This window comes from Vombatus ursinus, unplaced genomic scaffold, assembly GCF_900497805.2.
Source record: "Vombatus ursinus unplaced genomic scaffold, bare-nosed wombat genome assembly UNPS02014799.1, whole genome shotgun sequence".
In the NCBI taxonomy this organism is placed as follows: Eukaryota; Metazoa; Chordata; class Mammalia; order Diprotodontia; family Vombatidae; genus Vombatus; species Vombatus ursinus.
Genome location: NW_020954577.1, coordinates 46,648,967 through 46,661,610, shown reverse-complemented (window position 1 = coordinate 46,661,610; position 12,644 = coordinate 46,648,967). Strand labels below are relative to the sequence as shown.

The following is a 12,644-nucleotide window of genomic DNA, read 5'->3' as shown; positions in this document are numbered from 1 at the left end:
CATCATCATCATCACCACCACCACCATCACCATCACCATCATTGCCACCATCACCATCATCATCATCATCATCATCACCATCATCACCATCACCTCATTGCCACCATCACCATCATTGCCACCATCACCATCATCATCATCACCATCATCATCATCATCATCATCACCACCACCATCATCATCATCATCATTCTTGTTCCTCTTCTCCACCAGGTCCGGGAGAGTGACCCATCTCGCCTGGTATACATCGATAACGCTGGTAAACCTTTGCACCCAGAAACCAAACTGAACTTCAGGCTTCTCCAAGGCATAGATGGGTATGTTCAGGGATGTTGCTGGACATGTGCAATAGGACTAGGGCCATATGGGAGGGAGATCTCCACCCTCCATTACACTTACTAGCTGTGTGACCCCGGGCAAGTCCATCGACCACCCTGAGCCCGAGTTTTCCCACGGGGAAGGTGAGGATTGCAATGCCCCCTTCTGAGGGTAGCTGGGTGATAATATTTTGTAGACCTTAAAGAATGAAAGGATTACCAGTTCTTATGAGGCTCACACTGCCTGAAACTCTTCTTGCTTCCTCTCTGTCCTGGGGTCATTTCCTCCAGATTTCCTGAATCGGTGGTGAAGATAATCGCCTCGGGATGCTTAGCCAATATGCTGCTGAAGTCACTGCAGATGGACCCAGAGTTCTGGGACAGTCAAGGTGGGCACCAGGGCCTGACACCTTTGCTTCGCACCATCGAGAGGAGAGGACAGATCCTGCTGGAATACATCCGGGGGCACAACTTAACCCTCTTCAGGGAGGAGACCGACAGAGGGGACCAGGCACTACTCACCTGATTAGCACCTGATCTCATGGTGGAAAACCAGGGGGGGGGCCTACAGTCAGGGAGTCAGTGTCTTCAGGGCTCCCCACGTTGCAAGGTGCATTTTTCCATGGTGCAAATGAAATGTGTAGAAAACCGTTGCAATTTCCTGCCCTCTGCAGCACCTCCAGCTGCGGGGGACAGGCCAACTGCTGACTCATGGCTTTCGTGGGCGACTGTCCCCACTATCACCTTGGGGGTGGGGTCTTTGTCACTGCCCCAGCCATCTCTCCTGTCACCCCTGCAGGGACGAGCTTCTCCCCTCCTGACATTTGCAGGGGTGGCGTGTCCTTGGAGGGACAGCTTTTGACATCTTAGAGGAATTTATTTTCCACTCACAAGTCTTGACTTAACGCCCTCTTCATGCCAGGCAGGCACTGGGATAGGCACCGGAGGATGCAAGACATAAATCAGAATATTGCCTGCCCTCAAGGAGCTTCCATTCTATGTGAAAGCACAAAGGCTTTCTGACTCTCCCAGCCTGGATGCTGGTAGTTCAGGTCAAGCATTCTATGCAAATTTGTCTCGATGCTGTACAGGGTCAATCTCAGGTGTGTGAACAAAGGTGCTTGTCTGTCTGGAGGTCTGACTCTGCACGTGCGTCTGAGAATGTGCGTCAGGCTGAAGGGGGAGGGGAAACAATTCTCCTTGTGCCCCCCTCAGCTTGGAGACAGACTCAGGAGGGTTGTGGGGAGATGTGGAGCCCAGACTGCACAACTAAGAATTGCGAAGAATTTATTTTTAGAGCTGAATTTTTCAGTGTCTGCTCAGACGTGAAAGCTGCCCTTTTCTCAGTTGTAATTTTAAGCTGGTAAGGGGGACAACTTTCGAAGCTTTGGCCATTAGCACACTCATTTCTAGTGCCAGCTGCTTCATTTAGAGCCCCTGACTCCAAGGCAGCCCTAGAGGCGCTGAGCTGTGCCATCGCTTATGGGTAGAACTGGGTGGGCCTTAGAGCAGGGTTTTTTACCTTGGGATTCACATACCTCTTGGGGTGGGGGTGGGGAGGAATTCTATCTTTATTTTCACCAGTTTCTAACTGAAATTTAGTATTTCTTTTATTATTTAAGATTCTCAGGAGGGGTCCACAGGCTTCACCAGGATGCCCGAGGTGTCTGAGACACACAAAAGCTTAAGAACGTCTACCTTAGAGTGTATGCTCACAAAAAAACAATCCACACCCTGACAACAATCATGTGAATGAAGGCAGCATTAAAAATGAAACTAAAATTAAAAATAAAAAGTCAATAAAATTCTGTCCAATGCAACTGACGATGCTGGGATATCCTGTGAAAGCCAGAACTGGCTTCCTTTAACCAGCTGCTCAACCAGAGAAGGCTGGATCTGCAGCCCGTTGGGCCACTCTTGTAAACAGTGACTGTTTGGGGGAATGGGACACAGCACGTTGGGGGCCTGGGGTTTGTTAAGGCTCCTCTGTTCTGTTGAAGCAAGGTGAATCCAGAGTCTGGGTTCTCTTCCCTAGTGAGCTAGTCCCCACCCTCTTCCAAAAGGTGGCAACCTCACCTTTTCTGATGCTCACTGATGCTCTCTCGGTTTCTTTTCTTCTCTGATCCCTAAACCCCATTTATTCTGACCACTCTTTATTGGACCTACTAGGTCATTGACTTGGAGACCCCCTCCAACCCATGACATCCACTTTATTCAGTCTGACTTCCGACAGTCCCAACCATGAGGGCAGGAAGTTGGTCTCCTCTTCTGAGAGGCAGTGAGCAGGACACAGGTTGGAGCGAGAAAGACTTGGACTTCTTTACTACATTTACACTTCAGTGACCTGGGCCGGTCACTCACCTTTAACTTCTCTGAGCCTCAGTTTCCTCACCTGTAAAATGAGGAGCTGCACTAGCTGGTGTCCGAGGTTCCTTCTCACTTGATCTGTGATCTCGAGACCATTTTCAGAGAGCGTGCCTTGTGTTTCAGAGCAGAGACTCAGTTTATTTTTTTCACATCATTTGAACCCTAGGAATAATTAATTATATAGTACTTCCTATGTGCTAGGCACTGGGCTAAGCATTTTATAAATATTATCTCATTTGATCCTTAAAAACACACTGTGAGGTAAGTGCTATTATTATCCTTATTTTACAGTTGGAGAAGCAAAGGCTGACAGAGGTTAAGTGACTTGTCCAGGGTCACACGGCTAATAAGTGTCTGAGGCTGGATTTGAATTCACACCTGGCACTCCATTCACTGTGCCAACAACAGGAGACATATACTTCCACTGAAAGAATCCATGATGTCTTTTGGCTTGGGTACACTCTCCCACTGGTCCAGGTCCAAACCTCTCTATATGCTAGTGGTCAGAGAGGCTGCGGCCAAAAGAAGTCATCACCCGGTGGCCATTTCTAGTGATGAGCCTTCTGAACTTCGCCAGGCAGGGATTTGGTGATGCTCACTAGGCCAACGTCCTAAAGGTCTGCCCAAGCCCATGTTCCAATGGCCAAGTCCTGAAGGGCCCAGGGTCACCTCCGTGCTATGAGGAGACATCCACTCAGGTCCTCTCTAGGACTTCATTGGGCTGTGCAGAGGGCCTCAGGATCTCAGAGTCCACCTTCATGATGGAAAGTTCTGCTGGGCCCTATTAAATTGGAAGGGATCCATGTACGGGCCTGGGGATGGACTGTGTGAGTGTGTGGGGGGGGTCACGCAAAGGCAGGCAGGAAAAAAGAGACCAACTTTGTCCTTGGGTCCCAGGAATCCTGGGAGGAGAAGGGCAAAGCAGCCCTAGGAAGCCTTTCATCTTCTTTGAGATGATGGAGGAGCCATTGCCCGGCCCTCCGGTGCAGCACTGGGAGCAGTATGGTCCCATGCGGCTCCTTCTCTTGGGTGGCCGCCCTTACTGGTGTTATCGACCAAAGGGCTTTCTAAATTAACCTAGTGACTTCAATAGCTATTCCGTAAGCCAACTCAGAAGGACACCGGAGGTCTTTAATTATTCTGGGGCCCATAGTAGGGTCTCAACAGGTTAATGGAATAAGATTCAAGTATAGATGCCTCCCAAAGTGGAGAAAGCTCCTTCCCTGTTGCATGGCTCACTCAGCCAGCAAATGCCCCCTCTCTGAACAGGAACAGAAGGAGATTCTCCCATGAGGGTTAAGGGGAATCTAGTCTTCTTGTGATGCCAGAGGAAGACTGCAGAGGATCCTGGAGACTTTATATCAGCCAAGCTAATGAGCTACTTCAGCTGAGAGGTGGGGTGGTGGCCTGGTGGACTGGCGGGGAGAGCATCGACTCTGGAGCCAAAGACCCGGGGTTCAAAACTTGCCTCTGATGGTTTCCACTTTTATGACCGTGGTGAGTTAGTTATTTCACCTCACTTTCCTCAACTATAAGATGAAGGAATTGGACAAGTCAGGGATTCTTAACCTGCGGTCTCTGAACTTGTTTTACTTTTTAATTGTGTGGTTTTTTGTTTTTTGTTTTTTTTGGCAACTATTATTTCAATATAATTGGTTTCCTTTGTAATCATTTGTATTTTATCCATTCAAATATATGACTCTGAGAAGGGCTTTACCAGACTGCCCAGGTCCACGCCTCCAAAAAGGCGAAGAATCCACGTACTAGCCACTCCGGCCCAGAAGAGAGAAGGCTTAACCTGGAGTCAGAGGTTCTGGGATCTACCATTCACTAAGGGAGTGGGACAAACCGATCTGCTTCTCTGGGCCTCAGTTGCTGACTAATAATAATAATAACAATAATAATAATGATGATAGCTAGCATTTATATAGTGCCTACCACATTCCAGCCACGGTGCTAAGCACTTCACAAATATCATCTCACCTGATCCTCGTAATAACCCTGGGAGGTAAGTGCTGTTATTATCTCTATTTTACATTTGAGGAAACTGAGGCAAACAGTGGCTAAGTCCACAGTCTCTCAGCTAGCAAGTGTCTGATTTGAACTCAGGTCTTCTTGACCCCTGCCCAGTGCTCTGTGCACTGTGGTGCCACCGAGTGGAAAGAAATACACTGATCTTTCTTCATTCTGTCCTTGTGTTTCACTGTATAAACCTGCTGCATCCCTCAGCAACACAAGGGGTCTTCTGCCAGAGGAATTCCATTCAATTCAATAAGCATTAATGAAGTGCTTACTATGTGGCAGGCAGTGTGTTGCTAGGCATGGAGAGCCCAAGACGAACCATGAAACGGTCTTTGTCCTCAAAGAGCTTCCATTCTACTGGAGGGTGTCATTTTAACAGACAAGGATTTTTACAACCACGATTTGAGGAGGGGGAGAGCTCCTGACAATGGGGGGCATCGATCTGATAAAATTTGTGGAGCATTTATCGAGCACTCAGTGTGTTCCACACACTTTAGGTGTCAGGGATACAGAGATTTTTAAAAAATGAAATAGTTCCTGCCCTCATGGAGCTTACATTCTACCATGGGAAAATCACAAGGACAGATAAATACATATAAAATATACAGAGAACAACTTCAGGGTAATTGGAGGGGAGGGGAAGAGTGCACTCACAGTTTGGGGGGTCTGAAAAGAACGCCTCAGATCCTTGGAAGAAGCAAGGGAGCCAGAGGCTGAGGGAGGGAGGGATTACCATCCTGGCATTCGAAACAGTGGTACCCAACATACAGTCTGGGCCAAGAACCTTCTTCTGCCTCCCACGAGAATTCTTAGATGCCTGAGAAAGGCAAAGATGCGGTGCTTCTAGGTTCCACATTTGGGCAGCTATGTGGTGCCATAGTGCACAGAGCGCTGGCACCTGGAGCCAGGAACACCTGAGTTCAAATCCAGCCTCAGACACTTACTAGCTGAGAGACCCTGGACTAGTCACTTAGCTGCCGTTTGCCTCAGTCTCCTCACCTGTAAAATGGGGGCTATCCCAGCACCTACTTCCTAGAGCTGTTGTGAGAATGGAATGACATAATAATTATGAAGTGCCTGGCACACAGTAAGCGCCATGTAAATGGTAGTTATTGCTACTAATATGAGGTCTCCAGTCTTCCCAAACCAAGCCTGTGGCTTAATAAGGATGCTGGCAGTGCCAAGCTCCTTGGAATTGGAGGAAGAAAACAGCAGGGCACTGCCACGTGGCTCCCCCGGTGTTCTGATACATCGGCCTCCCTCCTTCTGCTTTCTCATTAAAGTCTGCTCGGTCTATTAACTTTTTCTTTCTTATAAATTTAAAACTTCATCCCTTTCTGATCCTTCTCCAAAAAGCCTCTCCCCAGACCTTTTCGGCTTTAGTGGGTAGTGTGTCCCGGACGCCGCTGCCAGCCGCTGCCTCTGGAATGCTAATGAGCTGTCGAATAAAACAAACCGGTGGAAAGAATGAAGCAGGTCTTTTCGTGAGCATCCTGCAGCGGCTGCCTCTGCAGAGCAGAGACGTTCACAGTCTCCTTGAGCAGATGTTTGCTCAGCTTCCTGCCGGTCTATGTTTGCAGGCAGAGGGAAGGGGATGGGGAGGGGGAAAGAGTTTCAGAGCTGAAGCCCACCCTCAGGGTCACTTAGGTCAGCCCACCCAGTCCGATTATCTCATTTTAGAGATGAAAAGACTGAGGCCCAAACAAATCAAGGGTTCTGGGAGGAGCGCTTCTGGACCTGGGTTTTTTTCTGTTCCCCGCCCCTCCCAGGTACAGATGGCACTTAAAGTCTCAGGGATTTGTCGGCGTTCACCCAGAGAGAACATGTCAGAGGCAAGCCTCGAACCCAGGTCTGGGTAACTCTACCACCATGTGATGATGTCTTGCACATGGGGAATGCTTAATAATTTTTGTTGAATTGACTTGAACTTCGGGCAGCTTGGGGCAGTGGGAAGAATGTCGAATCTGTACTCAGAGGCTCTGAGTTTGAACCTGGGTTGGTGCTCCCAGGCAAGCCCCTTGACCCTGCTGGGCCTCTGTTTCCTCTCCTGTAAATTGAGGATGTTGGATGGGGTGACCTCCTAGCCTAGCCCCTTCTCGCTGAGTCTGTGATGCTCCTCTGTTCTCATTCAGGTCCTCCCCATTGGTATGAATCAGGGATTTATTACTACCAGGTGAAGCCGGGCTCTGCCTCAACGATCCTCAGAACATACAGTCCTTTAACCCAAAGAGATGATTCTCTCCCAGCAGGATATCAGAGAGCAGTCAGCAGGTGTGTGTGTGTGTGTGTGTGTGTGTGTGTGTGTGTGTGGTGGGGGGAAGGGAAGAGATTGGAAAGTTACTCCTTCAATTCCCACCGGCTGGCCCCACAATGAGCATCCTTGCCCTCCAGAGGAGAGGAGATCAAGGCCTGAAATTTTCTGAGCCAGCCAGGCACCTCCCCAGAGAAAGAGAGGCAAACACCAATCTGCATGATGGGAGAGGTGTATAGTTTAATTAGCCCACTTTCAGAGGAGGAGATACTAATTAGTGAAGACAGCTGGGCTTTCAGGTCTGGCCCCTGCATTCCTGGCACATTTCCGAGCTGGGAGATGGAGCCCACATGGAGCCTCGCTTTGATGGGAGGAATGTGATGCTCCCGCGTGCTGCGCTGGGCTACACAGCTCGCTTGGGGCTGGGGAGTCAGCTGAGACGTCCGGGGCACAGAGGACCCCGCAAACTGGGTGAATGTCACACTGCTTGTGGGCCGGTCCCCACCCAGGACCTGATCCCGGCCAGGTCTGCCTGGGGAGGCCCTGGCAGAGGCTGGAGGATGAATCCCAGGGTCCACAATAAATATCAGCTTTGGGAGGGACCTCAGAGTTCCATCCTCAGTGGCTTCCAACCAATACCCTAGGATAACGTTTAAACTCCAACTGGCATTTAGGGCTTCCTAACGACCTTTCCAGGTTTATTTCCTATCTCTCCTATGTTCCAGGCACAGGGCAAGCTTTTCCCCAAACTCAAGATCCATTCAGGGACTGTTCCTCCCTGCCTGGAATGCACTCCCTTCTAGCTCTGGCTCTGTCATCCTCCAGCTTCCTGGCTACCTCCTCCATGAAGTCTTCCAGGACCCATCGCCCCCTACAATCCCTACACAATCTCCCTCCTTATTAGCCTGTCTTTACTCAGGAACCAGAACTGGGAGAGACCATAAGCCAGCTACTCCAACCCCCTCATCTTACAAATGAGCAAACTGAGGCCCAGAGAAGGTAAGTAACTCCCTCATGATGCCCACATAGCTAGTAAGTGTCAAAGGCAGGATTTGAACCCAGATCTTCCTGACTTTAAGTCCAATACTTGAGCCTGAGGGCAGCTATGTGGCACAGCGGATAGAGTGTCAGGCCTGGAGACAGGAAGACTCAATATTCAAATCCAGCCTCAAACACTGTGTGACCCTGGGCAAGTCACTTAACCCCGCTTGCCTCAGTTTCCTTATCTGTAAAATGAATTGGAGAAGGAAATGGCAAACCGCTTCAGGATCTTTGCCAAGAAAACCCCAAATGGGGTCAAGGAGGGTCAGACACAACTGACCTTGAGACTGTAGACCATCTTTAACACCCACTAAAATGTTAGCTCCTTGAGAACAGACACCATTAGCCTTTTTTTTCTTTTTCTTTGTATTCCCAGCACCCAGGACAGTGACTGGCACACAATAATTAATGTGGAATTAATTAATGTTGCATTGACTTGACTCATCAGTAGACTGGCTGACTAATTTCATACTTGCAAACACACTGGCTGGATATACCAGAGAGTGACTTATTAACAGGCTCCACAAATCAGTCAACAAGCGTTTATTAAGCATCTACTATGAGCCAAGCACTGTGTGGGGAAACAAAGGCAAAGTCTGTGCTTGCATCTATATGGACTCCTCTAGGTGCCTACCGGGTAAATACAAGCAGATGCGAGGTGGCTGAGGGAGGGAGGGCACTAGGAATCGGGGCAGTCAGGAAGGGCAGCACTGGAGGTGGGTGTTAGGGGAAGTGAGGGACTTCCCAGGCACAGGTGGGCTTCTCCTCCCATCTCACACTGGGCACTCCCAGGCTTGTTTACAGTCTGTCCCTGGAGAAGAAGCCTCCTGGTAGACTCAGTGTCGGCTCTCTGCTGCCCCTGCCTGGAGAGTCCACTGACCTCACCCTCTTGCTGCCCCCTGCAGGTATTGCCGGGATGAACCTAAGACTGGTCTGGTCTGGATGGGGTTCCCTCTCAGCCGGTGGAAGCTCTGAGGGCATAGCACCGGGTGAGGGATTCCCTCCTTCTGTAGCCAGAATGAAAGAAGGGAGTCATGTCACCTTGGAGTGGAGAGCCACCCCGCCATCTGGGGTTCCACCTTTGCAATCTCTTCCCCCATCTACTTACAGAAAAGTCCCCACAACAGGCTCCTCCTTCAGGCTATGAGGTAACAGCCCACCCTAGGTGAGGAGTGGGCCCTAGGAGGAGTAGGGTGGAGGGTTGGTTTTTAGCAGTTCCTAAAATAGTCTGGCTACAGTCAATGAACATGAGAGCTTAGAAGACACTTAGAGATCCCTCTCATTTTATAAGGGAGGAAAGGGAAGCACCCACCGGGGCCGGAAGGGCAGACAGCACAAGAACCAATCTGGTCCTTTCTGGTCCCTGCTTTGTCACAGTGAGCTGCAGGATCTCTATTTGTCTGCTATACATACACACACATACATATGCACACATATATACATGCATACATATATGTGTACACACATATAACCCTTCCTGTTCCCTCCCAATTCTCCCCCCATTTGTCTTTACAAAATGGAGTCTATTTTTGCTGGTTGCCCTGGGTGAATTTTGGGAGAGTTTACCGGGGGCCAAAATTGCTAATTGGGGCTCAGCCTGTTCCCCAACTAAGTATTTAAAGTTCACAAGTGAAATTCTAAGAAATATGACCCAGAAGCTGCTTCAGAAAGACAGCAAGCCCCCGGAAGCCAGCCGCACACTCAGGTGGGCCCGTGGAGCTGGGCTGTGTCTGCCTATCATGTTTCTCTGCTTGACTTCACCAGGGGCAGCTTCTGGGAGATTAAAGTCTTCCCCCTTTGCCCTGGGCCTGCCAGGAAAGTATGCCGCTCAGTCTCTGCCACCCTGCTGGAGAGCATTAAGAAGCAGGCCTCCCCAGGAGCCCTGAGTGATAGCTGTGTGCCAGAGGGCCTGCTGGCCTGCTCACCTGCTCAGGGCTTCAGATAAAGAGAATGGTGATGGCTTTCCACTCCCCTGAAGTGGAGCAGCTGCTGCCCGGGGGGCAAGGGGGGGTTCCAGAAGGACCTGAGGGCCGGGCCAAGAGTGGGACAATGGGGAGAGCTTGGAGCTCTAAAAAGAAAACAAAAATACCAGGTAGCAAACCCCCAGATCTCAGCAAAGAATAAATCATGAGCGGGCCGGACAAATTCCAGGATAGATTATAAAAATAATGACAGTTGGTAGACAGTTGGTAGACAGCTGGAACCTGGAGGACCTGGGTTCAAATACCACCTCCCATGGTTACTACCTACGCGACACTGGACAAATCACTCGCCCCCTCTATGCCTTAGTTTCCTCATCTGTAAAATGGCCTCTGAGGTTCCTTCCAGCTCCAAACCTACGATCCTTTGACAGAAATTTAATTGCCCCGTTCCTCGGTTTCCTCATCTGTAAAATGGGGGGCTGCTGAGGTCTCTCTCATCTCTAGAGCTCTGAGGCCTCTATGCGTGAACCTCCTGCTGCTTCTCTGGGTTGGGGTCCTCACCCTCCACGTGGATCACTGGCCAATGGTGCTTTTCTCATTTTGTTTCAGGGCCCTGACAGTCGCTCATCAGCAGAAAGCAGTAAGGTGGGACCACTCTGGGCATGCGTGCGTGTGTGCGTGCATGCATGGGCTGCAAGGCAGTTTGGACATGGAAATGGAATTGTTCTGCGGCACATTTCAGAATTAAGCTGAGCAGGCCTCCCTGGCGAGGCAGGAATTTATCTCCATCCAAAAAGGAGACTCAAGAATGACAGGATGAAGAAGAGGGGGAAGGCAGTGTAATTCCAGACCAAAAGAAAGAAAACCCTTCGGGAGGAGTCAGCCGTGGTTCCCTTCGGGACCAAAGGACTCCCCAAGATCCATAAGAAAACTGAAAAGTGAGGCTCAGTGAGGCCACAGAGCAAAACCTCAGGAAAAATTAGGAGGAAGGCTGGGACTGGAATCCGGCACCCCTGCCTTCCCGGCCAGAGCCCAAGGCAGAAAATGCTTTCTTCTCCGACTTTCAGATAGAAAAAAAATAGAGTAAGTTTCCGTGTCAATGAAAAGAGAATGGCATCTGAGCATGTGTGTTCTGAAGGCCAGGTCCCCATTGAATTAATCAATCAATCCACGAGCATTCCATAGGGGCATGAAATTTGAGAATGGGAAGGGCCCTCAGTGACCATCTAGTCCAGCTCATAAAGTAAATGAATTGCCATTAGAACAGACCCCCTGCTGGGGGTCGTTCAGTCTCCGCTTAAAGACCTCCAGGAAGCACGAATTATAGTTGAGATGAAGACCCCCAGAGCTGTATCAAAGCTATGTTTATTTTCTAAAATTTCTTGGATAATACTTTTAACTGAATGTCACTTCTCCCAGTTTTCTCCAAGAGCTAAAAGTGAGCTTTTTTATTTTATTTTGCTTCTCCTCCTCTCCTCTCCAGGACAGCCTCGGCCCCGTCATTAACTCTATGTTCTTGAGATCCGGCCAAACCCCAAATACCAAAGCCAAGAGCATGATATTTGTCGGCTCCCACAAAATGGTGGTAGTGTCGCCATTTCTTGGGGCTGGATTCAGCACAGGGAGTTTCATGATTTGTATTTGAAATGTGGGGCTAATGCTGCCTGGCCCCTTTCTCTCATTCCTACTCCTTAGGAATATGGCAAAGAGTAAATAATGACATAGTAAGAAAGCTATCTCCTGCTTAGAGAAAGGGCCAGGAGTGAACTTTACAGCTGGGTCCGGAGCAGAGAGAGAACATGAGACGCTGCTAAAGACAGAATCCTGAGTGGAGATCACTCTCCACAGAGGACGCTTAGCTCAACTTGCGCCACCCTGGTGCCTCTTTCCATCTGAGACATCGGCTGCCGGGGATGCGAGAAAGAACATCCTGGACTTTTCCTTCTTTGCACTTCTAGTCTAAGACTTCATTGTGTAACAACAGTTATGAGATTGTACTGAGGTCCTGGTTCTCCCACTTCACTAACTGTATGGCCTTGGTACAGTCATTTCAAGAGCACCTGGTTTAGAGTTAGAAGGAGAAAGAAAGAAAGAAAGAAGGAAGGAAAGAAAGGAAGAAAGGAAGAAAAAGAAAGAAAGAAAGAAAGAGAAAGAGAGAAAGAAAGAAAGAGAGAAAGAAAGAGAAAGAAAGAGAGAAAGAAAGAAAAGGAAGGAAGGAGAGAGGGAGGGAGGAGGAAGGAAGGGAGGAAGGAAGGAAAGAGGGAGGGAGGAAGGAGAATAGGGAGAGAGGGAGGAAGAAAGGAAAAAAGAAGGGGCAGCTAGGTGGCACAGTGGATAGAGCTCTGGCCTTGGAGTCAGAAGGACCTGAGTTCAAATCCAACCTCAAACACTTGATATTTACTAGCTGTGTGATCCTGGGCAAATCACTTAACCCCCATTGCCTCACCAAAGGGGGAGAAAAGAAAGGAAGGAAGGAAGAAACAACAAAAGAAAGGAAAGGAAGGAAGAAGACTGAGATTAAAATCCCAGATTTGCCATTTGTTACTATTGAACTTTGAGCAAATCATCTCCCCTCCTAAAGTCTGCCCCAGTGGCTACTCCACCCCAGCCTCAGTTCCCACTCTCCTGTAATGGGACACTTGAAAAAATAAAATGAAATGAGAAAGGCAGACCAGATGAACTTTAACGCTTCTCCAACTTGGAACCCTGTGATTTCCTCCCTAG

The 12,644-nt window shown here is 49.2% G+C and overlaps 1 protein-coding gene across 1 annotated transcript in view; it reads left to right on the top strand.

Annotated features, from left to right (window-relative positions):
• LOC114050662 (protein FAM198A-like) overlaps positions 1-1,914 on the top strand; it is a 60,954-nt gene extending 59,040 nt beyond the window's left edge. Inside the window, exons 4-5 of the mRNA XM_027872518.1 lie at positions 214-317; positions 609-1,914. Coding sequence (XP_027728319.1) covers positions 214-317; positions 609-843 — 339 coding nt within the window. The 3' untranslated portion in view covers positions 844-1,914. The remainder of the gene's footprint in view (positions 1-213; positions 318-608) is intronic.
• Positions 1,915-12,644: the final 10,730 nt, after the last annotated feature.